Source organism: Osmia lignaria, chromosome 6 (genome assembly GCF_051020975.1).
Source record: "Osmia lignaria lignaria isolate PbOS001 chromosome 6, iyOsmLign1, whole genome shotgun sequence".
Lineage (NCBI taxonomy): Eukaryota > Metazoa > Arthropoda > Insecta > Hymenoptera > Megachilidae > Osmia > Osmia lignaria.
Window position 1 is genome coordinate 9,368,474 of NC_135037.1, and position 24,253 is coordinate 9,392,726.

General features: G+C 32.0%; 1 protein-coding gene across 10 annotated transcripts in view; it reads left to right on the top strand.

Annotated features, from left to right (window-relative positions):
• Window positions 1-23,285, top strand: part of LOC117607575 (diacylglycerol kinase theta) — a 29,731-nt gene extending 6,446 nt beyond the window's left edge. The window contains exons 2-18 of one of the 10 annotated variants that reach the window (XM_034331427.2): window positions 2,879-2,958; window positions 3,569-3,671; window positions 3,903-4,123; window positions 4,658-4,829; window positions 8,969-9,112; window positions 12,722-12,856; window positions 12,929-13,063; window positions 13,924-14,041; window positions 14,205-14,392; window positions 14,661-14,873; window positions 15,066-15,200; window positions 15,275-15,449; window positions 15,985-16,304; window positions 16,372-16,660; window positions 16,789-16,948; window positions 17,300-17,407; window positions 18,147-23,285. In XM_034331427.2, the coding sequence (XP_034187318.1) occupies window positions 2,879-2,958; window positions 3,569-3,671; window positions 3,903-4,123; window positions 4,658-4,829; window positions 8,969-9,112; window positions 12,722-12,856; window positions 12,929-13,063; window positions 13,924-14,041; window positions 14,205-14,392; window positions 14,661-14,873; window positions 15,066-15,200; window positions 15,275-15,449; window positions 15,985-16,304; window positions 16,372-16,660; window positions 16,789-16,948; window positions 17,300-17,407; window positions 18,147-18,257 (2,807 nt within the window). In that variant the 3' untranslated portion in view covers window positions 18,258-23,285. Of the gene's footprint in view, window positions 1-2,878; window positions 2,959-3,568; window positions 3,672-3,902; window positions 4,124-4,657; window positions 4,830-8,968; window positions 9,113-11,466; window positions 11,630-12,721; window positions 12,857-12,928; window positions 13,064-13,923; window positions 14,042-14,204; window positions 14,393-14,660; window positions 14,874-15,065; window positions 15,201-15,274; window positions 15,450-15,984; window positions 16,305-16,371; window positions 16,661-16,788; window positions 16,949-17,299; window positions 17,408-18,146 lie in introns of those variants that run through there. The other 9 variants (XM_034331426.2, XM_034331428.2, XM_034331429.2 and 6 more) reach the window with 9 other exon arrangements.
• Window positions 23,286-24,253: the final 968 nt, after the last annotated feature.

The window sequence follows — 24,253 nt, forward strand, 5'->3', positions numbered from 1 at the left end:
GATGCGCTTCTGAAAAAAAAAATTCTTAGGTATACGTAATTGAATTATAGAGTTTGTTAAATAATACAAAATCTTTATTTTTAATTTTGCATGGAACAGAACTTTTACAGAAATACTTTGCATAATATTTGTTAAATTATAATTCAATATTTTATTTACATTTTAATTTCAGACATTTTTCTACTTATCTTTTTTAACAATTCTCATTTTTATAAGTGATTATTAAACTTGAAACATTTGTATGGTTTCAATCAGTATACATATTGTAAATTATTTATCAAATAAATTTCTAGTAGAAAATAAAATTTTTTTTATCTGTTCTACGTAGAACATCGATGGGATCAGCTACAGGTTCTAAAAGGTTTTGTAACTTGTATCTGCTATTAATATTAGTGGAAACTAAAGGGTTCGTAAATAACATGTTAAGGGTCAATAAATCGATATTCGTGTCAGAAATAACGGCAAAGTAGAGGCAACGATAAAGTTAACAATAACTCGGTTTTATATTGATGTAACGTTGAACGTCAAGTACAAAGCACTTGAAAATTTATGGATTACATGGGAAAATATTAAGAAATAAGTAAAACACAAAATAAAAAATTAACTAACAATAAATAACTTTATATTATAAACTAAATATACATAACTAATTATTCCTTAACATACTTTAACTGTACCATAAAATAAAATACCAAAGAAATATAGTGATGTAAATTAAATATCATATAATTTTTAATGATGATAATAATAATATCAATGTTAATAGTATTCAAAAATAATTTTTTGTCCTCTTTTATTAAATTAACGCTTGCCTTATTAATGTATCCAATATATTCATTTAAATATATAATAAGCCAATAACAATTAATTTATTTAATTCCATGAATAACTTATTCGATTGGTTTTAATTGAAACTTGTTTCGTTTTTAGAATAATTGATAAGTTTAAAGATGTAATAAGTTTAAATTTGAGGAAACTACAATTGTATATTATGAATAAATAAGTTATTATAAAGTCATCATTTTATTTGACATTATGCTTTAGTATATTTATACACCTAGTCCCTGTTCGGTTTAAAAGCGGCACAAAATTTCACGCTCTGATTCAAGGGTTCGAAACGAGTAAAATAAACCTTCTCTCGGTACAGTTTAATTAACGATCCTTGTAAATTAATTGTATTAAATTTGAAATCTTTCGCTTATTTTTTAATGAGTTTATAAATAATCCTAGCTTTATACATTTGGACATCGAATTTCAGAAATAAAGTAGAATTTGTAAATGAAAATATTCATTCTATTCGTCACAAATTATAATTAATTCTTAATTAAGAAACTCATTAAGTAAGAAAACTTCTTATATACACATTTGTAATAACAAATTAATGATATTTCATTGTATATAGAAAGATCCACTTATCCAATTTTTATGTATATTTCATCAGCATTTCTTTTTCAATTTTCATCAATAATAGATCATCATCATCATCATCATCATCATTAACATTATTAAGCTGGTATGGGTAAACTCACCTGCTCCAAGTTTTGTAAATCATTATTTTAAATCATTTTTATAAATAAATTTTTTCATATCTATGTTTTTCGTTAATTGATTCTGAATAATTAATATTTATGTGTTGAAATAAAGGCAGCTTTTTGCTTTTAAACGATAGCTCAGATAATCCTTTTTGCAACTGGACGCAATAAAGCTATATTTGAAACAATGGGCATACATTGTAACAGGAATTGAATACTATTTGTTCAAAATGTATCAAGGTTTTTGGCAATCGCCCAATCATTTAAATTGCAGTAAACTGCAATTATTTGTTCTGCACTGGCGACTGTAAATTGATGACGTTCATCCTGCCTACAGTCCTTCTCGCTTTCGATATTTTTATCCACCCAAATATCAACGAAATGTCACCCCATTTTGTGAAATTACTTAAAAACATGAATTTCTTTAACAAAAAAATTAATTTCGGAATCAGCAATTTTATTAACAATTTAAAATTATAAATAAAGGCATTAGATGAAAAACTTTGTTAGACCTTAAAGAACATTCTAACGTAAAACACGCACTGCAGACAGTTTTATAGCAATGACACACATTGTTTGATAAATAATAAAAGTGGTACCTATATAACTAGAAAAGTTAAAGAGGTAACTGTGACACATAATAAATGATTTCTAAGGGAAATTTGCAAGTGATAATATCTTATGATTGATAAAAGTAGTTGGACGTCTATAGGTGTCTATAGTATAGATCTATAGACACCAATAGAAATGAGGGGTTAACATCCTTAACAATCCATATCAATTTATTATGTCGCGTTAGAAATGACTTACTATTGCAATAGACAGCCAGTCAAATCCATTATGTGGATAGACATGTCAATTGTCATGGGGATCACTCTATTTATATTATTAAATTATTAGAAAAAAAGGAAGAGGAAACGAACTTTGAATAATATCAGTATTACATTGATAATGTAAGACACTAAATTGAAAGCTTAAATTAGAAAATTGATCGATACAATTAATAGTATAATATGTTTTATTATTCATGTCTGTTTTCACTGTGGTATACAGGGTAACTGAGCCAGGTTATATCCATAAAATAATACAGGGTGTCACGCTACTACGTCGACAACCGAAGAGGGATGACTGACATGGTGATTCTAAACAACTTTTTCCTTTGCCAAAATGTTGATTAAGGCTTCGTTTTCGAGTTATTAACAAAAAACACTGGCAAATCAGAGTGCGCCTTTAATCAGTCGTGGTCGTGAACAAACGCATTCAAGATTGTCCTCACTTTTCTCAATGCAATTATGTACCTTGTTATACATCAATTTCTACAATTTTTTTTTATCTTTTTGTTACAGTTTGCAACTTCGTGGTGCATGACCGCTGTCTTAAGACCGTCGTGTCTCCCTGCTCCAGCATCGCGGCAAGCCTCATTAAGGTAAGGATATCCTCGGTTTCTTGCATCTTTTGTACGACTGGAGATAGGTGAACTCTTCTTTTCGTGGCCTATATCTACTCGTTGCTAAGAATACTTGGTTACACTCGATCTTGAATTTCGTTGAGAATCTACTATCTCCACGTACACCATTACAAAGTTTTATTTTTCCTTCTTTCTCTCGCTTATACCCAAGAAACCCTTATCCCGAATTCCTCATATCCTTTCTCTTCCCCTTTACATCCCTGTATCCCTTATCTCAAATAAAATTCCGCACAAAAATTGCGTCCTCTGACGATAATAAAGGAACTAAATTTTTTCTAATTTCCTTTTTCAATTATACATTTAGTTACAGGGATATAAGGTATAGAAGGATGTGAGGAATACAGGGGTTTAAGGGATACAAGGATGTAACTGATACAGGGATGTAAGGGGTTTGGAGTATAAGAGACAAAGGACAAGGAATAATTAAAAAGATACTTAGTTAATAGATAAGAAGTTATTATTTGCAAGATTGAAATACACCATTCAGAGTTTTACATATGTTAATATTTTAAGCACGAAATGTTTTAGATTCTGTTTAAAAAGGAAAATGACGGTTCTCTTGTTGTAGAACCCGGTTGCACACTGTTGGTCCGAACCGGTAACTCGTAGAAGGAAATTCTGCAATGTCTGTCGTAAACGGCTTGATGATAATCCATCCGTACATTGTGAAAGTAAGTTCTTAATTAAGAATCTTTCTTATTCGATATTATTTTTTCTTGAAAAATTCTAAAGTATCGATATCTCATTATAGAGCACTAAAGCTAGGTGGATAACTAAAGACATTTAAAGCGGAGGGAAAATGAAATAAATGAAATATATTTTATGTTAATTATACTTTATTATACTTTTGCTATACCATACATTACATTATAAATACTATTATGGTGTGTATTTGATTTTAGTATGCAGGTACTTCGTGCACACGGATTGCCAGAACTTTGCCGTGCCAGATTGCAAGGAGAACGCCACGTATTTACCTGGAAAGGACTTGGCACAGGTAAAACACACCCATCACTGGCGAGAAGGCAATCTTCCCAGCAGTTCGAAATGCGCTGTCTGCAAGAAAAACTGTTTCACTGCCGAGTGCCTTTCCGGGTTTCGTTGCGAGTGGTGCGGCATGACGGTAACATATCATTTTCTTAAATACACTACAGTTTCCAAACAAGTGTGTTTTGTTATAAATAAAAAAAGATTAGATCTTTTTTCTCGTGGTATTTTGAACCCCTGCCTTGAAATACCGGTTAAATCACACGTGTGACACAATTCACTTTGAAATGTTACAAGTTATAATTATTAGTTAGAAGTTCTAGAGTTTGTTCAAGCTGTTTTGAAGTTTTTATTGGAAACCTTGAATGCTTTTTAATACATAGAATAGGTGGAAGGTTGTAATTGTTTATAAATTATACTTTTCAAGGTAAAGATTTATTTATAACGAAACGATGCATGGTCATATATTTTAATTAACTTGTTCTTAGCCTTGAGGCGTTTCAAAGATTTCAAAATCATCTTCATTTTTTTTTGTTTTTTGCTTTTTTTTTTGTTTTTTGCTTTTTTTTTTTTTTAATGGAATTCGGTAATTTGAATCATGATTACTCATTACACTTGATCTTATCTCTGGTTTTAGTTAACGTGTTGTTCGATGATGATTTGATTCCAGTTGCACTCTTACTGTCACAAAAATATCCCGCAAGAATGCACGTTTGGGATTTTGGAACCGATCTACCTGCCACCGCATGCAATCAGTATTCCACGTACAGAGGTTCCCATGGAGGCCATCATCGGAGTGCAAGTACGCCGAAAAGAAGTTCTGGCGCGTGAGTATTCCTGCCGTAAGTGTCTTCTATTGTAACAAGTACATATATACGTTTTTCATGAGAATGTGTTACACGTGACCGGATATATGGTATACCGAAGTAGTGGAATGAAGTTATGCTATATATATATATAATAATAATACTTTAAATACATCAGAAATTGTCAGTGTTGTATATCAATTAATTTAGTATTTAATCAATTGTAAGAATGGAATAAAAAGAAAGAGGGAAATTTCAAAATAATTTTGTAGGAATAAACACAGAAAATAAACAAATGAATCAATGTACATACATGTTTATAATTAAAATTTTATAATACTTGTCAGCCATCGAAAAAGAATTTTAATTATTTTTTTATTATTTTTTTCTATTTACTTTTTTTTTTTCTTATGTCTAGTTTTGGTATTAAACGAATCTATGTGAATAATTTTGTAAATTCTGGGTCATGGAATATTAATTTATAGTACATTACACTCAGATAACAAATAATGGCTCAATTAGAGTGCTTCGAATTTCACGGTCGATCGTTCTTCACGTTATGTCACGAGTATCGATAATTGATGCATCGTTTAAAGGAAAGAACATTGCCATGTATACAAAGATCGCATTGTACCTGAATACACGAAATACTGTTACATCGATAAACATGTGATAGTTTATAGGATTAAATAGGACAATTCACGTGTGTTTCTCGTGTGCAAAATACAATTGTTGTTTTCCCTCGATCTCACGCTGTTTTATTCACTATGTTCCCTTTTTCTCGTCAACAATTTGTTTTCACGTTACATTACATTACACGTGCATATGTGTTGAAATTAAACGGGGGAAAATCTCTTATCGAAATTATGACGTCTATGAAAGAAAATTATATTATTCAGTTGCTGTGATTATACAGGATATACCATTTAATATGACCACCTTATCAACAGAAAAATATATTAATTATAATATAATCTTGAAATTTATAAAAGTAAAAATTTCGATTTCCACAAATTCTTGCAAATATTGTATATACCTATTAAAAGCTTACAGGATTTTATTTAAGAATTTTTTATATGCCTAATTGAAAGATTTAAATTTACAAAGGTATAATTTTGATTTGGAAGTTTAGAAAATTATAAGGTTTTTATTTAAAATTTTTTTTTACAGTGAATGTTAAAATTTAAAGAAGTATAATTGTAATCCCAAAATGTAGAAAATTTATATATTCACCCTTCCAAATTTTACCTTTTTTTGTACCCTCAAAAATAACAAAAATGGATGATCATATTAAATGAGAGACCCTGGATTGAAAAACAATGAGAGAATAAAATATATTACAGATATTATCGCGTGTGTTCTTAGGTAAAAATCTTTTTGCATGATGTTTTATACGGGTGTCTAAAGATAGTCGAATTTTTAAAATATACGTGTTTCTTCCTGCAGAGCATGCGATGTTCGATCTGTTAAATAAAAAACGAGAGAATCCCATTCGTATTTTCAACTATCAAATCTTTGTTTCTGTCACGTTCAGTCTTTGATAAGAGTCTCTCTTTTTCGTTTTCACATGTTTAACTCGAAGAAGATTTGTCCAAATTTCCTATCATTCTCTAGCGATCATTTTGTTACCTGTATTTTGTAACTATCGTAGCTGTCTTCCAGTTTCTCGCACTCTCAGCTTTTCACGCATTGAAGTTTATCAAAATGGATTGGTCATTAAAAAGAAAAAATTGTTAACAGTTGTCATTGAAAAATGATATTCGCAGGGGACAGAATTCTATAATAATTTCTTGGATCGTTCCGTTTAGTAGAAATAAATAATTGCGAAAAATTTTCTTTTTATTGTAGAATATTTATAAAAATTATTAATTACTAAGAAGCGTAGGATCTATCAATTTTTATAATTCTTTTCTATTCAAAATTACTTTATTTTGTGTTATTTAAAAAGTTGCGAATTATTAAATATGAAATCATTTAAAACCTGATAAACGTCTACTTTCTGTGATGTTTAAAAAATCATTTTTTATATAGACTACATCCAAGGTGTTATTGAAGATTGTAGAAAAAATAATTTTTAAGTAAACCACTATAGAAAAATGTTACATGGAAATTCTTCTGCGAGCTTATTTTTATTAAAAACAGAAATACACAAAGTACACTAGAAACTCAAAGAAGTACAAATCGTTTCACAGAGACTTGAAATATTTTTTATTTTTTCAAGACAAAAAGAATTCAATAGGTTTTGTTAATTTCTTATATTTTTTCTATTTACTTTTTAATTTTTCTTAATAATAAATATAATATCGTTTTACGAACACAAAATTAATTATTTTTTAACATAAGCGTGGAAATTTATTAAATTTATTATTTTACTTGGTACATCATTTTATTTATTTATTTTTTTTAACGAGCAACTTAATTATTGATAAATGACTTCCTATCACAATTCAACTTCTTAAGAAACATGATTTACATTAAAAAGGAATTAGTTTGCGTATTATAGCTTCTGTGGCTGTCGCTGTTATTAATCGCTATTCTCAATGTGCTTTCAATAGGCGTAATTACATTTATAATTACACGGGTCGTTACATACCCACTAAACACTTAGAAAATAAAATACACTTTTCAATGATATGATGATTTATGTAAAAATAAACGCAGAATGATATTCAAAAACATTCACAAATATCTGATGAAGTTTTAATAAATAACATTAATTATATATTGAGTTAAGTAGACTTTATTTATTAATGATGTATCAATGATTAAACACAAGTTTGAAGCTTTCGTTTGATTCGTTTTGTTGATTCGTTTTTGTTAACCTTTTTCGATTTGTTGTTAGAAGAGGAAGGAAAAGTGAATACATTTTTATGAATATTGTGTGTATAGTAATAAATTTATGGTGTTTTGCGTATCACACCATACCAAGTGTTTGCGATTTAAGTATTGCCACGCCAATTTCACGTTTGCCGACCGAAAAATTACTATAAAAATAGATAATAAAATTTAATCCTTAACTGTGCAATAAGTTAAAAATTTTGATATACGATGGATATCCTCTTTTCTAGAATACTTAATTACCAACTCGTTATCACTGTTACAATTGATTGAATTATATAAATCAGAATTCAAGTACTATTCAACAGCTTTTTTATGTAAATAATTAATAATACTCGAAAGTTTGTCAGAAAAATAATGAAATTCGGGATACCGAATACCGAAATACTTTCAATTTTCTGTAATCTATTAAGTTAATTTAAAATCAATTTCAAGTACCACTGACATAATAAAAAGAAACTGAGAGCAAAATGTTTAAAAAGAAAATAGAAAGTTAACAAGAATTAATAGGAGTCGAGAAACGCGGAATTCACGCGTGTACGATTAAAGCCCGGTGCAGATGAGCGACTTTCCTCGTTGCGATTTCGCACTGGCGATGCTCTATATTTTCTCAAATATTTTCGATAAATAATTCAATATTTAAACTACCAATAATAAATAGTCGTTACGGTTTGGCAAATGACATGCAATTGCATACAAGTATGTACTGCATTGTTGTATGCAAGTATGCATTGCACTGTTGCATGCAAGAACTTTTCAAATACAATGTGTCTTTTAAATTACTTTGCCATAATTTCAAAATTGACAAAAGTATACAAAATTTTGTGAATCGATGTTGATCCTTAAAGGACTGTAATTAAAATTAATATTTATCTTCATTGAAAATAATTTAAATGTACTTTTTTCCAATTTGCCATACTAAGATACTTCTTGCACCCAAAGTAGTGTAATTAACACTCTTTCATTAGAACTAATTACTTTCAATGAATTAATTACTTAAATGAATAAATGAATAGCATTAATATGATGCTAATAAGGTGAAGTATGAAATTGAAAGCTTAAATCGTGGATATAAATAGTAATTTTTAAAATAATTAATATGTTAATGTATGATATTACAGAGGTTTCTATGATTTTCAATGTGTTGAAAAATATAAACGTTAATGAATTTCAATGAGAGAAATGGCTCGTGTGCACCAGGCGTAAATCGCAGACACCGATCGTTGTATGTGTTGTTATCTAAAGGCAGAAAAGGACAAATTGTGTAGAGATTCAAGAGAGAATTTTAATGGTGATCGTATAAAAAAACCCGGTCTACCGTTTGCTTCTATTTGAAGATAACATCGGAGAGCAATTCGATTTCGCTGAGAGTGAACAAATTGGGGCTGCAGGCCGCCTAGCCGAAGCTTTGAGGCGCCTTTCACTAGTTTTGCCACGTAGCTGCCATGGAAATTGTCATGCTTCCCCTCCTTATGTTCGAGGTATCTAGAATATTACCATCATCTGAACATTCATCTGTGTGAGCATATAATCGATGTTGAGATGTTAGCGCGAACCGGAAACCGGACCGAAACGGGACTTGCCATAGCGATTTATTGTTCTTTGCATATTCAGCTTCTATCTTTGTCACTATTTTCTAATTATTTTTATTTATTTATTTATTTTTTTTATTCGTACCTCATCTTTATTCATGCTTTTCTGTTTTTCTGTTCTTATCGTCAGGCATTTTTGTTTTGTTCTCTTCGCTTTATTCCATTTTTTATTCTATTTTTTCTTTCAATTATTGAAAAAATATCGTTACTTTTCTGCATCCTTTCGGTACAGAGTTCAGATATTAACCCTTTCGCTATGGGCATCCTTGCCAGAAACTGTACTCCTATGTTTTTGTATCAAATTATCTAATTCAGTAGAAAATTAATTTTTTTACATTCTATTTGCAATAAAAGATTTTTGATCAGAGTTGATTTTGTTTCGAATTCCCATATAAAAATTTCGATTTCCAGCAAAAGGATTGAAAGTAGATGATATTTATATATCTAGTACGTTCTTAAATTAACAAGTGGCCATAACGTATGGAAAATATAGTTTTAAATAATAATATATTTTTTTATAAGATACAAAGAGAGATTTTTGAAAACACCGCACCGAAAGGATAAATAACTCTGTTTTACTTTATAAAAGAGAAATATGTTTCAAAATTCTGCTTTCATTTCATAATTTTAATAATTTTTCCTCATAATTTTGTCTCATTGGTAAAGCACTGCAGCTAATGCGCTTGCTTCAATTACATGAACCTGTTATATTTAAAATGCCGTAAGTTTTGCAAATTAATATCTCAGTGTACTTATAAATTTGAATATTTTATTTTATCTTAAAATAATAAAATATTTCTTCTATCGAATTTATAATTTGAAATTGTCTTTGAAATTGAATATTTATAAAAATTTGCAGTATTATTTATCATTCTTAGTCCTACGTCATTATAAAAATAAAAGGTTCATATATATTGCAAATATTGCTAATTGATAATACCAGAGATGAGTATTATCTGTTTTATTAATAATTATTGAAACAGAGTAAATATTACTATATCCAATCAATATCATTAAATATTTTAACAATGTTAAAATTATTTAAAATATTCGTGGCTAATGCCAATTCTTTATTTTTATTAAAATTATATTAGGAAGGATCTCATCTCTGGTCTACAAATGTTTAAAGAAAGATCATTTTAATTTTTAACAAATCTGTACTACTGCACAAGCTGTTAAAGTGTATAAGAAGAGCTGGTTACGTAACAAGAGTATTTTTTTATCCTCTTATAAGTTTAACTTTATTATTAAACCTATACATAATACTAATTTCGATTCAATTTCATATTATCACAGTTCAATTCAATACTTCTAACAATTGTGTGATGAATTATTGCGACTAACAACTATTTTAAAAAATAGAAATGATTTCAAAGAGAAATATTAATATAGTTACTTACACACTAATCGATTAACACTATATGTATGATGTAACATTTCGATTTCTCCTGCAAAATCATCAAATTATCACTTCGTATTCGAAACACAAACAATAAATTATATGACATAAAAACTACATGCATGGTTCATACATAATGTATAAAAGATGATTTTGTTAACCCTTCCGTATAGGACATTACTCCGATCGGGTCGAAAATGGTGTCAATCGATAGATCTCAGTTAACGACGGAGTCGAATGCAACGGGTTTTAATATAAGGAGATCACCTGTTAATTAAATAAAGTCAATTAATAATAATCGCAGGTCTACCGTTCTGTATGAGCCAGAGTACTCCGATCGGGTCGGAAGTGGTGTCAATCGATAGATCTCGGTTAACGGAGTCAAATGCAACAGTTTTTAATGTGCGGAGAACTCCCGTTAATTAAATAAAGCCAATTAAAAATAATCGCCGTCTTCGGCACAGTAGGACTACTCTTCTGGTAAAGTGTATTCCGATGGCATTCCCCTTTAACGCATTTTTGCATTTTTGATAAGTAGGATAAAACGATTTTAATTTTTTTAAGAACTCGAGATTTAGGGCGGCATCTGCACCCCCGATTGCCCGACCCCGCGTCCCCCTAACGCCGGCCCTGCCTGTAACGTCATTTTCTCTAAGGAAGCCTACTTTGCTCGATACTGTACTTACAGGACAACTGAACCGCAAGGATCAATGATTAATTTACATTTCAGCCTGGTATAAAATCACTAAAATTATTCTAAAATAATCTAATCGCAGCTCATTTGTCACGTGTTTGACCGTCTCTATTGAATGTTTGTTACATCATTTTTAATATACGTTTCTAGCATGCGTTGTATGTGTTGCTTCGGTGCATGTACTGTCACACTCAGCCAGCTGGATGCTATGAGAGTTCCGTGACACTTGTCACACACCATGAAGTGCAAGAATTGCTACTGAATATATCTTCTTCCTATCATGTGTGTTCTGCAAATTCCATCGTGCCCGATGGTAAGAGGTGTCACTTATATATTCTAATATTTGCAGCTATTCGAAATAAATTGTATCTTCGTAACACCCCTGTATTCTCCTGTTTCTTTTTCTGTTTTTTTTTTTATTTCTTCTTCGTTTCTCACTAACATCTCTTGTGGATATGATCATTGCCAGTATTTATCGCACAGACAATGCACCCTGTAGAACATTTCAAAAAAATTAATAAACAATTTTAATGTAATTAAATATCAACTTTTAGGGATAATCATTGATGGTTTGTTTGAAATGTTTCAGTAATTTCATTAACAAAATTGATTTCTTCATTTCTTGATTTTGATTCAAATTTCGAAAATTACGATTAGAAAAGATTCTAAAATTTTCTAAACCAATTTGTTATTGTAGACGACTATAATTTAAAAACAATAAATATAGATACAAAAATTTCTCATCGCAGATAAAATTTCATGGAGAAAATTATTTTATTGAGATAGATAATTTAATAAAAAATGTATGGAAATGGTTAAAGTTCTGAATATGTATCTAAAACAATAATTTTTCAATTTAACCTTCTCTAAAATTACAATTTCCTGAAAAATTCCTATTTACCATTTTTATTTTCCTCAAACAAACCACCAAACGATAGAAAGAAAAACAAAAATTCTCGCAGAGAATTCATCATCCAAAGATAATGCACCAAAATATCAGACCATCTCACATTCTAATCTTCCATTGACAATCTAAACCATTATCGAGTATCAATTGACCCATTATCGTATACTAGCACTCATAGTAGCTCCATGTAAAGGATTGGATCAAATAAAGACGACACGTTTGATCCACAGTGTATCATCGTGAATGATTCCCGTAAAAGACACAAGTGGAAAAGTGTCTTAGCTACTCTAGATGCTTACCATACACCATTAATGTTATCTGAGTAATGACTGCCAAGCGTATCGATTAATATATTTGCATCTTTCGATGGTAGTTGAGAGAAAGACAAGATAATTGTAACACCCAAGTTCCATGGTGTGTTGTACGGTGCTAAGTCGACGAAATGTTGGAATATTTGAAAGGCAGACGGTGAGTTACCACTTTCAATTTCTTTTCCAGCACGAAGCATATCGGAAGAGTTCAGCAGCGGGGACGCAAGGTATCGTGATAATGGTGAACCAGGATCAGGTGTTGCCTGTAGTCGCGATCCACGTTCTCGAAAGGAGAAAGAAGATAAAGAAAGAGGTGACGAAGGTATTTCAATATGTTTCATGTGGCTGACCGTTCACGGTCAACCTTTTACCGGATTCCATTCTGTTCGTGTAGAGATGATCAAGGTATACGACGGCAACAATTCCCTTAGACGACGAATATTTCGCGTGATCACGGTGCCACGGCAAGCAACCACCGAACAGGTCCTCACGTCAGCGCTTCGTGCATTTCACATTACGAAAGATCCTAGTACGTACCGTGTTGAAAATTCTTCAAACATTATATTTCGTTACTCGTATATTTTCCAAGGAAATTATATCATTAGCTGGTGGGAAAATAGGGGAGGGATATTTTACTTCTCCTCAGAATGAGAAGTTGTTTTTTGACTCACCGAATTAAAAATATATAGAATAGAAATTTTTTAAATTCGAAAATAAAAATTTGTTAATTAGAGGTAAGCGTAGGAAATCCTAATTTAGAATTTTAATTGTAAGTCATTCAAGGATTTAAAAAATAAAATTTTATAGCGATAGATTACAATTAGAAAAGTACACTTATTTATTTTGTAAAATATTTTGCTCCATAATGGGAAAATATTTGTAACATCCAAATGCAAAAATCCTATACAATAAGTGTTGAAGGTAGGGTGTCAAATAGTCTTTTGATTTAATATTAATTACGTATGCGTAATAGTATTAATTTAAACGTAAAGCTAAAAGTAGCAAGTGTCCCACGACTTATGGAAGGGAGTGTATGTCAATAGCATTTACGCGAACTCAATCTATCGGATGTACATACATACGTATACGCCCACAGTAGCAAAACAGTTAACCATTATATTTTACTCCCACGTATTCGCTTCATGCTAAATGTTTTCTCTCCCCGTATGAACTCAATTAAGAAATAGATTCTATTAATTTGAACCATTTGATAAGTATACAATTATCTTCTCTTTAAATATTCAACGCATAATAATTTAACGTGGAGGTAAATAAATTTTTTAAATTTTATTTAAGGAAATTGTGGGAATACGTAGGATGGTATTTGATTGAGAAATAAATGAAAATTATAAAATTACAATTAACATTATTTCTACTTGTTAAATCTAGGCAACTTTTACCTCACCGACCTGTATGCTACGGATGAAACCGAATTATGCGATCCAACTCCGGTTCTAAACTTGAATTCCAAAGAGGGCAAATGTCCGGCTGTCTTCTTACGATTCAAGTAAGTTTACTGGTTTAGATAGCTTCTTTGCATATATATTATTTGAAATAAAACATATTGCCTCAAATTTTTATTATTTTATGGATCCATCACTGTGAATTTCAAGTACAGGGACACCGAGTACGTAAAAAATATTTTTCAATCTAATATTCTTCGGTTTCAGGGATAGCGAAAACGGAGAGGTACGTGTCTACCCAGGCAAATTACAGGTGTCTGAACCATTCTGTATAGTACCTGTGACAGAAACGACAACCGTCGCAGATTTAATCGAGGAAGCGCTTCAGAGATTCGGTTTACAAAATTTCAAATCAGAGGACTACAGATGCAGCGAGATCCTTTTGGATCGTGATGGTAAATGTCCATTTAATCTTCATGATATTCTCTATTCAGAAAAGAAACGAAAAAAAAATAGTGTTGGTTTAAATTACACAAAATTATTCTTAATCTTTCAAAACAGTGTAATATTACATTTTCATGTTAATATTGTTAAATAATTATTATGAAAAATAGCACTGCAGAAATTGAATATATTGTGTTATCTTTGATTTGCATTTATTTAAAATAATTTTAAACATCTTCTGATTGATATCAATTTTGTATAATAATTGCGTTTGTTCAGTCACCGAAAGGGTATTATCTCGCGACGAAAAGCCATGGGAAATCGTGAAACAGCTAGGCAAAGATTCTATCAGACAAATGGAATTGATGCGATTCTACCTGCAGCTGAAACAAGATCCCCATGGACCTAATTTAGCTTTATTCGTGGGTAATCTGCCGCCAAATCTCTCTGAAAGAAGTTATGAAAATATGTTGACCGAATTCTTAGGCAAAGGTGAGAATTAAAATGAAGGTATTGAATACCACCTAAAATTTAATATAATATAAAATTTAAAACTTGAAATCTAAAATGTAGAAAAGATTAAATATATGAAAATCAAAAAGTGAATCGAATAATTAGAAAATTTCAAAACCCTACGCAATCGCATAATAATTATTTATGTAACTAATAATAATTTTTATCTAGAAAACAAATTCTCCTCTATTGGTCCGATATATTACGAATACGGCTCGATGGTGATTATTTATGAAGATTCCAACAAAGCAGTCAGAGCATTGTACACCTTGCGAGAATCAAAATACGAGGATAAACACCTTTTAGGTATTATCATACCCTTCGATTTGATAAGTATTTTTTAAAAGAATATTTTCATTGACAATATTTCATTTTTATAGTTATGCTGTTACCGAGTATTGAACCAAGTATGGTACCATCTGGCGTGCAACCATTACTTGTCTTCGTGAACGTAAAATCTGGTGGTTGCCAGGGTTTGCAGTTGATCTCCAGCTTTCGTAAACTATTGAACCCTTATCAGGTGTTTGATCTCGACAATGGAGGTCCACTTCCCGGGTATGCAAGAAAAAAAGATACGAATAATCAATTTCAACAGATTACCTTATTTAAAATTCGACCAAATGACTTGAGGTTTCTCGAGAAGCTATGCAAATTAATTTACTAACAATAAGATATATGCTTTTGTCGTTTTAAAAAATGTTAATTCGGCGAAATCGGGAAAGAAATAGTAAAAGGCAACTTTTTAACTTTTTTATCTGAACCTGTAATAAAAATTTAAAATATGAAAATTGTAAATTTAAGTATGTTATGTGTATGCTGAAAATTTCATCAAGATCGATCAATGTACTTAGAAGTTACAAGTAATTAAAATTTCCAAAAATCGCGACTTTTCGTCTAACAATAAGAACATAACTAGTCACGTTCTTTTGCAGCCCACTGTATACATCCATTCTTCATCTCGATAATAGCCAACATACATTTCAACAAAAATACCTCGATAAAATTTATGAATTAAAATAAGAAATTAGAAACCAGTGATTATTGATTGGTTCGGTAGTTCTAGCGTTAATTACTCGTTATTTTATCGTAGACTGTACGTTTTCCGTCACATCAAGGACTACAAAATCTTAGTATGCGGTGGAGATGGAACGGTCGGATGGGTACTGCAATGTTTGGACAACGTAGGTCAGGACAGCGAGTGTTCCTCACCTGCTTGCGCCATCGTACCCTTGGGTACCGGAAACGACCTGGCACGTGTACTCTGCTGGGGTGCCGGTTACACAGGCGACGAAGATCCTTTGAATTTACTCCGTGACGTTATCGATGCGGAAAAATCTTTGCTGGACAGATGGACGGTAGTTTTTCATCCCGAAGAGAAGGAGGACAAACAGATGGCTACCAATGCTGGAGGTCTGTCGGATCGAATTTTATCGGTTCGAACGTGATTTATCATTCTTTTTCAATTTACATGTTACAGGAGCAAGCGCCACCAGCGAGGATAATACGCAGATATTCGTGATGAATAATTATTTCGGTATCGGTCTGGACGCTGACTTGTGCTTGGACTTTCACAATGCCAGAGAAGAGAACCCGAATAAATTTCGAAGCAGATTACGCAATAAAAGTGTCTACGTTTCGATAGGTTTGCGGAAAATGGTGAAACGGACACTGTGCAAAGATCTGCATAAAGAAATCCGATTGGAGGTGGACGGAAGGCTTGTCGAATTACCTCAAGTCGAGGGAATAATTATCATGAATATTTTGAGGTAATTCGTTCGGTTCGTTCTTGGTTCAGATAACATATTTTGAGATATTTGGAAAAGTGGCTGCTTTTTCTGAAATTAAATTTCATTATTGAACGATAATTGCATTGTAATTTCTTTTTAAATAATAGTTGGGGCTCCGGGGCAAATCCTTGGGGACCAGATACCAGCGAGGATCAGTTTTATACACCGAACCATGGGGATGGAATCCTAGAGGTGGTTGGTGTCACAGGTGTGATGCATCTGGGGCAAATTCAATCTGGTCTTCGTACAGGGATGAGGATAGCCCAGGTACGTCCTAATTAAATAATAATTCGTTAAAATTATTTTATTTTCTTCGATGCATGCTTAACACGTTGAATTACAACTATCGTTGCACCAGTCGTTGACTTGCATCACTGAATTTACCATGCAGTTTCATTGCAGCTCCTGTAATTAAGAATTATTCTAAATTACTAAAGAGAAGTGATTTTTAGTGGTTCAAATATTATTCTAGAAATTGAAATTCCTAATATGAATCAATTTTTATATTACCTTATTATTCTTTTTAACAATGTTGATTAATCATTTCCAAATTACCATCTATAATGAAATGTAAATAATATTCTGATATCTAATTGTTTTTTGATAAATGTTTTATAGGGGGGTCATATAAAAATCCATTTGCACTCTGATATACCAGTACAAGTAGACGGAGAACCGTGGATCCAGAGTCCAGGAGATATTGTTGTATTAAAGTCAGCATTGAAGGTAATCTTGTTATAATTATTTGTAACGGTTCCATAATTCTATCGAAATGTAAAACAGAATGGATGCACTTGTATAAGTATACTCTAAATCGATCATAAATCCAATTTTGTAATACAGTCTAAGCCTCATATAAAATTGTATAAATAATCTTCTTTTAAATATAAATAAAAACATACGAAGTTACAAGAGTCATAAATTCTGTAAAATGTAATTCTGTGCAATAGAACATTTTATTTAGCTATTGATTATCAACTTTAATTGATTACATTATTTATTTAGTGCATTGTCAAAAAAAATTGTTAGATCTAACTAATGTGACATATAATAATTTATTAGTAATGTAATTTAGGTCTAATTCATAATTAAAATTACACATATTTGAACAAAAACCCCTGATATTTCTAAAATAAATAAGAAATTTTTAATTAAAATTGAAACTTTTGTTTATCTACACTAAACTCTTGTCAATTGTCAAAGGATTCAACAATAGATATTATACGAGGCATTCATTCTGTCTTGTTTCACATAGAATTACATAGTGGAACAATCTAAATACTTGTCGCACGTTGAATATCCCGCAGGATAAATCGCACGCATTAGCCGCTAGAAACAATACTAATTAACGATGCTGTAGCAATCATCAATAAGAGTGTTACCCAACTGCTGGTGTCCGGCAGAGCATGCATTCCTCCCCGAATCGCACACTACTAATCTCTCCTTGTTCCTTTGTTCGCTCCAGGCTACCATGTTGAAGAAAAATAAGATCAAGCGTCGGAATACCGAACCGTCGATCCCACCCGCTAATGGGGAGGGGTGCAAGAGCACGGACGAGAGTACCAACAAAGCCTAAAATGAAGTTTGCGGCTAGATCGATCGGTTTAATTCCACGAAACGAACTTTCAACCCGTAACCACCACCTAGACTTCCCCAAAATGTGCATAATGTGCAGCGATATAGGGGAGTTTCGGTGTGGCCACCCTACCAAAATAACACACACACACACACATTATATAAATACACATTACATCACAGACGAACACATTTGTGTATACTTCCGGTGTAGTGAGAGCTCACCATCGATGTTCCGCCGCATGCCCTGTGTGCCAATGCTCTTGATGTACATCGGGATAACTAATTAGCTCTTAGAAAATTTTCCTTTCCAAAATTATTTCTACACTTTGCAAATAAACTGAGTCATTTTATTATTTTTAAGTGTTTCAAATAATTTCAAATAATTCTGAGATACTTATGAAAGTCTCTACTATACTAAATCTATTATTTATTTTATAAAATATTTGTTAATGAATGATGCTAATTTTTTAATTTTTATTTGTATTTCGTTCTGGTGATCAAGATTTAAGTTCAATTTTAAGTAGCATAAAGAAGTGTGATTGATAAATTGAAACTTATCTAAGAACTATTAGTAATCCTGACACTTTAATGCTCCACGCAATTCAAGCTTGTCGTAATGCAGTGTTGTGAAAAATTGAAGGTTTAACAAAAGTTTGTTGATATATTTTGTCAAGCAATGTACAATACGCAATGACAATCATGTTATTATGATTATTAAATGAGGAAGATCGTGCTTCAATTTTTGAAAAATGGGAATGAACACAGATTAATCCATATGTTTGTGAATAAATGTAAATTTAAATTACTGTTGATGATAAATTCTATATCTATTTTATACGAAGGGTGAAAATTTGATTATAATAAATTGATTGTTTCATTTGATTAAATATCTTATTAAGCACAGTTTAACTTAAAAATTATTTACATTTTACAATTTTATAATTTTCATGCTACTCGAAAATTTTAAAGATTATTTCATATATATATGATTAACAATGGAGAGGTTTATTTTCAATTTTTAAAACATATTGAATTTAAAAGAAATTCAATTGTGTTTGCGATATTAAATATAGATTTTTGTTCTGAAACCTATACCTTTTCACAACACTATCAATGATTTTATAATTGTGCATATTTTCTCAAATAATATTTTTCAGCTTGTACTTCTTACAATTAACCCTTGAAGGACCTTGTGAAATTTCAAATAAAATTTAAACTCTAAATCATTCGTTAAGACAACAAAGCTAAAGAGATTCTAGGTAAGGTTTTCTCTAGTTTCTCCTTGGGTTCTCCCAAGATCAGATATAGATGGTGGGAAATTCCCCCCCCTATGGGAAAATCACCCTTAACCCTTTTTCGAACAGAGGCAGTAGTTACCCCTGAAATCTTAAAATTAAACACTCTTTAATCCTCAATTATCTTATCAAATTTGTAAACATTGTAAAGCAGATTCGAAACCATCCATTTGAAAAAAGGATTAATCAACAAGAGATTACATTTCACAAGAGTGTACAATACTTCTTAAATTAACAAAAAAGTTAAAAAATAATCTTTAGCTAATCAAAGAGAAATATTTTCAAAGTAAACGATATGTAACTATTTCATCCAGGTCCTTCGATGGTTAATTAAATGTTCGTTTCACTTCTCTATTCGTTCCACGAGCATCCTCCTCTCTGTTGGTCTCTGAGTGTTCTGGCTGTTGTAACGAGCTCGAGAATCGTCGGTGTGTTTTTTTCTTTCACGGTCTGGCTGGCATTTGCCACTTATCTTTGAATTGCGCTCCTCTGTGGCGGCCCCTGTAATCCTCTCCCTTCCTAGGCCACGATGCTGAAGAAGACCAAGGGTAAAATTAAACGGCGTAACACAGAGTCCAGCATGCAGCTGGCACTTCAGGCCGCTCCCTCGAATTACCCGGAACCTGAAGTCTTCTGAGTGACCGATCGTTCTCCCCCGTGCAAACGGAACGAGGATGTCGCGTCACGAATCATACCGTCACGTACAATTAACACGCGAAAGCGGCACAGCTCTAGCACAACACGAAATCGGCCTCGAAATTCGTCTGTCTGACCACAGTCGCACGTTGTACGAACATGAAACTCAATGCACAAAACAGAAATACAACAAAATAAAAAGAAAATCAAAAATACCATTACACCCGGTCTGATCACACGAAAAACGCAAGGGAAACTCCTCCAGGAAAAGCCAGGATGAACAAACGATACCTACCGAAGAAGATGAAAGAGAAGTAGAAGAAGAAGAAAAAAACAAACGCTCGTCTAAGGACACTTCATTATGAACTCAATTAATCTTTAATGTCCCCTTCCGAGTTGCTAGGAAAACTAGATCTCATTTTTAAATGTTAATGATCATTATATAGCATTGTACGTAGCTTCGATCGATATTTTTTTAGTAAAAGAAAAAGAGAAAAAGAAAGATGACGATAAAAAGAGAACGAACGAACGGACGAGTGTGTACGCGTGTGTGAGTGCGTGAATGTGAATGAGCAAATGATAGCAACTACGAGATAACGTTTTACCAAGGAAAGCAGTATTGAATGAAAATTTTTCTCCTGTTTATTCGCTTGACATACCTGTGCGTTTACGTTGGTATAGTTGATTATTTAGTCCCGGACAAGCGACGATGGTGAACCGTAGCTGTACATGACTTTTATCGTATCGGTATTGTACCGATTCACCGGTGAGATATCATGGTACGAATGCCCCCGTTATCAAGAGTATCGAGTACATAAAATTGTTATTAATATATATATTTATATATATACATATATATATATATATATATATATATATAAAATATTTATGATTAAATATTAATATATTTACAAATAAAACAAAGAAGAGTAATGTATTAGTATTACGATCTTAAGTTGTGATAACTGTTGTGCGTCTGACTGCTGGGCAGTCTGGAATTTATAAGAGAAAACAAATACCAGTGGCAGTCAGTCATTTCATAGGATACGTGAAAATAAAACGAACTAGAAGAAATAAAAAACATACAAAAAAAAAGAGGAAGAAAGAAACGAAGAAGATCAGAGAACGAATAAACGTAACAAATATTTGCCAATTCGTCTGGATCCAGATGGATGAAGAGGAAACGTTAGGGGCGACTTGGCAAACGTTCTCCGCTCGGTTCTATCGAAGTTCTTCTTCTTCCACGAAGGAAACACAATTATTTGCCTGAGCCAAACGGTCGGCAACACATTCCACTGTAACGTGGTCGAGAGCTAGATGGACGCATGTACATTTCTAAACAATGCCAAAGGAACTTCTAACGTGCTAACACTTTCACGCTGTTTGGACACCACTCGTGGGCCGATTTGGATATTTTCTTTTTTTTTTTTTTTTTAATGGGTGATAGAATCGAAGAGAGGAGGATCGGCTACATGGGATCGTGGATCGTGTTCATATTGGACCCTTCGTTGGCATCGTTCGGTTAAGAGACAATTTCGGTGCCAAACAGTTGTACATAATACTGTAAATGTAGGCGTAAAACCAAAAAGAAAACACACACAGATATGATGGAAAGAATTTATTCGAGGCGACAGAGAACGAGCCGCTGGTTTCGTTGCATGCCGGACATTGAACAGAAATAATCATGTCCTCCCTGAAGGCAACACGAATTTGATTCACGGGAAAAACGTGTCGCGTCGCGTTGCGTTTCGATCATCGAGGAACATTGATGATGCCATTCACGCGCGAACTCTAACACGGAAGCGCGTTCCGAGAGGAAGTCGAAGAATGCGCTCGCATCGCCTCCTTTCGTTCGCTTTGCAACAGAGACGCTTGTAGAAACACGCTACTCCTGCATCCTCTTTTTAAATAATTGCTAGATTTATTTTTCGAGGGTGTCTCTCCCTGATGCCAAGGTTCATTTCTTATCGAGAGACTGTCATTTCCGGATGGTTGATCGGTCTCTCCCGTTGAAGAAGGTCACAACCTGCCAATGATGTATGGGCTCAGTCGTTCGTGCTCGACATCCGGTTTCAGAGCGTGGACGATGCATCGGCGGCAGATTGGAATCGCGAGTTCGTTTTTCAATTTGATTAAATGGAAATATATCTTTATCATGTCTACCGTAGGAATGGATTCGAATTATACAGGATATTTCGTAACATGTGGAGCAAATTTTAAAACATTGATAAGGATTAATTTCTACATATCGAAAGAAGAAATTTGATTTTTATCATTTTTATAATTTAATCTGTTAATTTAGGAAGATATCTTATTAAGTAAAAGGATTCATGAATAATCAGTTATAACATATTTCGGTTATCGCATTTACGTGAGTTTCTTTATCTAGCAGATAAAAATTAATGAATCAGCGATTGATGAGTTAAACTGCCAGCTGCACGATATAAATAAATTCTGCAAATACCAAGAATCTATCAAACAGTATAATAAGAAAATTAGTAAAATCAGCTACCATTGAAAATAATAATTCAGAAACAATATTAAATATAAAGAAATCTAAAAATTTCACAATTTGTGAAACAGCCTGTATAAATAAGAACAGAGATACATATTCGACGTGAATTGAATTAATTTTTCCTTATCAGCGAACTCGACGAACACCTTCTCCTAGGTTTCATATTTATTTATTTATTTATTGTATTTGTAGACGGACTTCCTGCGAACGCGTCTCCGTATTATCCTCTATCAATTAAGAGCGAGAAAGCATGGTAAAAGTATACATGGGATCGGATGTGACACGTTTTAGGGACGATCTTTCGTTTCTCGTACCGTAGAACGATGTACTGTGCGAAGAACAAATTCGTTGTTAATTAATATCGATGTATCACGCGTAAAAAGAAGTGGTATAAAATCGTGCGAACGAATTGTTGCCGAGTTTACGCGAATAATTTACGTTTCACCCTAATTGTGGATAGTTTCGACGTGCGCAACAAACGTTATTGTATATCCGCGAAAGGGCGAGGTTTTTGTTTCAATCATGTCTTGGCGTGTATTACGGAAAGAGTGGAATATTACATAAATTAATGTACACATTATTCTGTGGACTTCTGATGCTTTTATTCATTCCATACCAGTAGATTTTTTATCCCTAATCCCTGGATCAATTAGATGTTTCTTTGAAACCTATTTATTTTCTTTTTAAATATTTCTTATTTATTTTTTAAATATTTCTGATTTATTTCAAGTATAATTTAATTAATTCTAAAATCACTGTCAATTGTTCTGCAAATATTTTTGTGAAAAATATAGGTACACACTTTTAAACATTTTTTTCTCTTAAAAATTTTTAATACATATTCAATCTCATAGAAATAGATTGTAAGTTGTGAATGATTAGATTCCACACAGCTTATGACAATCCATATCATGGAATCGTACTCGAGTACGTCTTAAATATCAATGATTAGAAATATTCCTTTCTTATTTTTGCGACTAGAAATTGTAAGCGATGGAAGTGCTTAAACACAGCAAACTTTTATTCATACGTATTCAATATGTTTGTTTATTAATTTTTTTTCTGTAATTTAAGTTCAAAAATACGGACATGACTTTTTTTTAAGACAGTTACTAAAGATTACACAAATAATATATTATTATTATATACGAATAAGTGTAGGTCTTAACTATTACCCTGATACCGTTGTCAGAAATTGGTGCTACTTATCTGATCAGGATTTTCCAAAAGTCATAAAGCTTTTGTACATGTAATAGAGCATTCGTAACAGTACGTAACGAGAAGATAATTATTTCTTGCCAACTACATTAGAAGCGTATGAAAGGTTGCATTAATAGCATTTAAGAACCCTCAAAAGGTTGCCATTAAATCATTATAACGAAACATTAGTTACAAACAGATAATTAGAGTATATGTAGTAATGATAGATATGAATAATAAGAAATTTTTGTTACATTTATTTCAAAATCACAACAGATGTAATAATTAAAAATTTCAAATTTATCGCTTTAAATATGATTAGATATCCGTAATAATTTCCTAGGAATT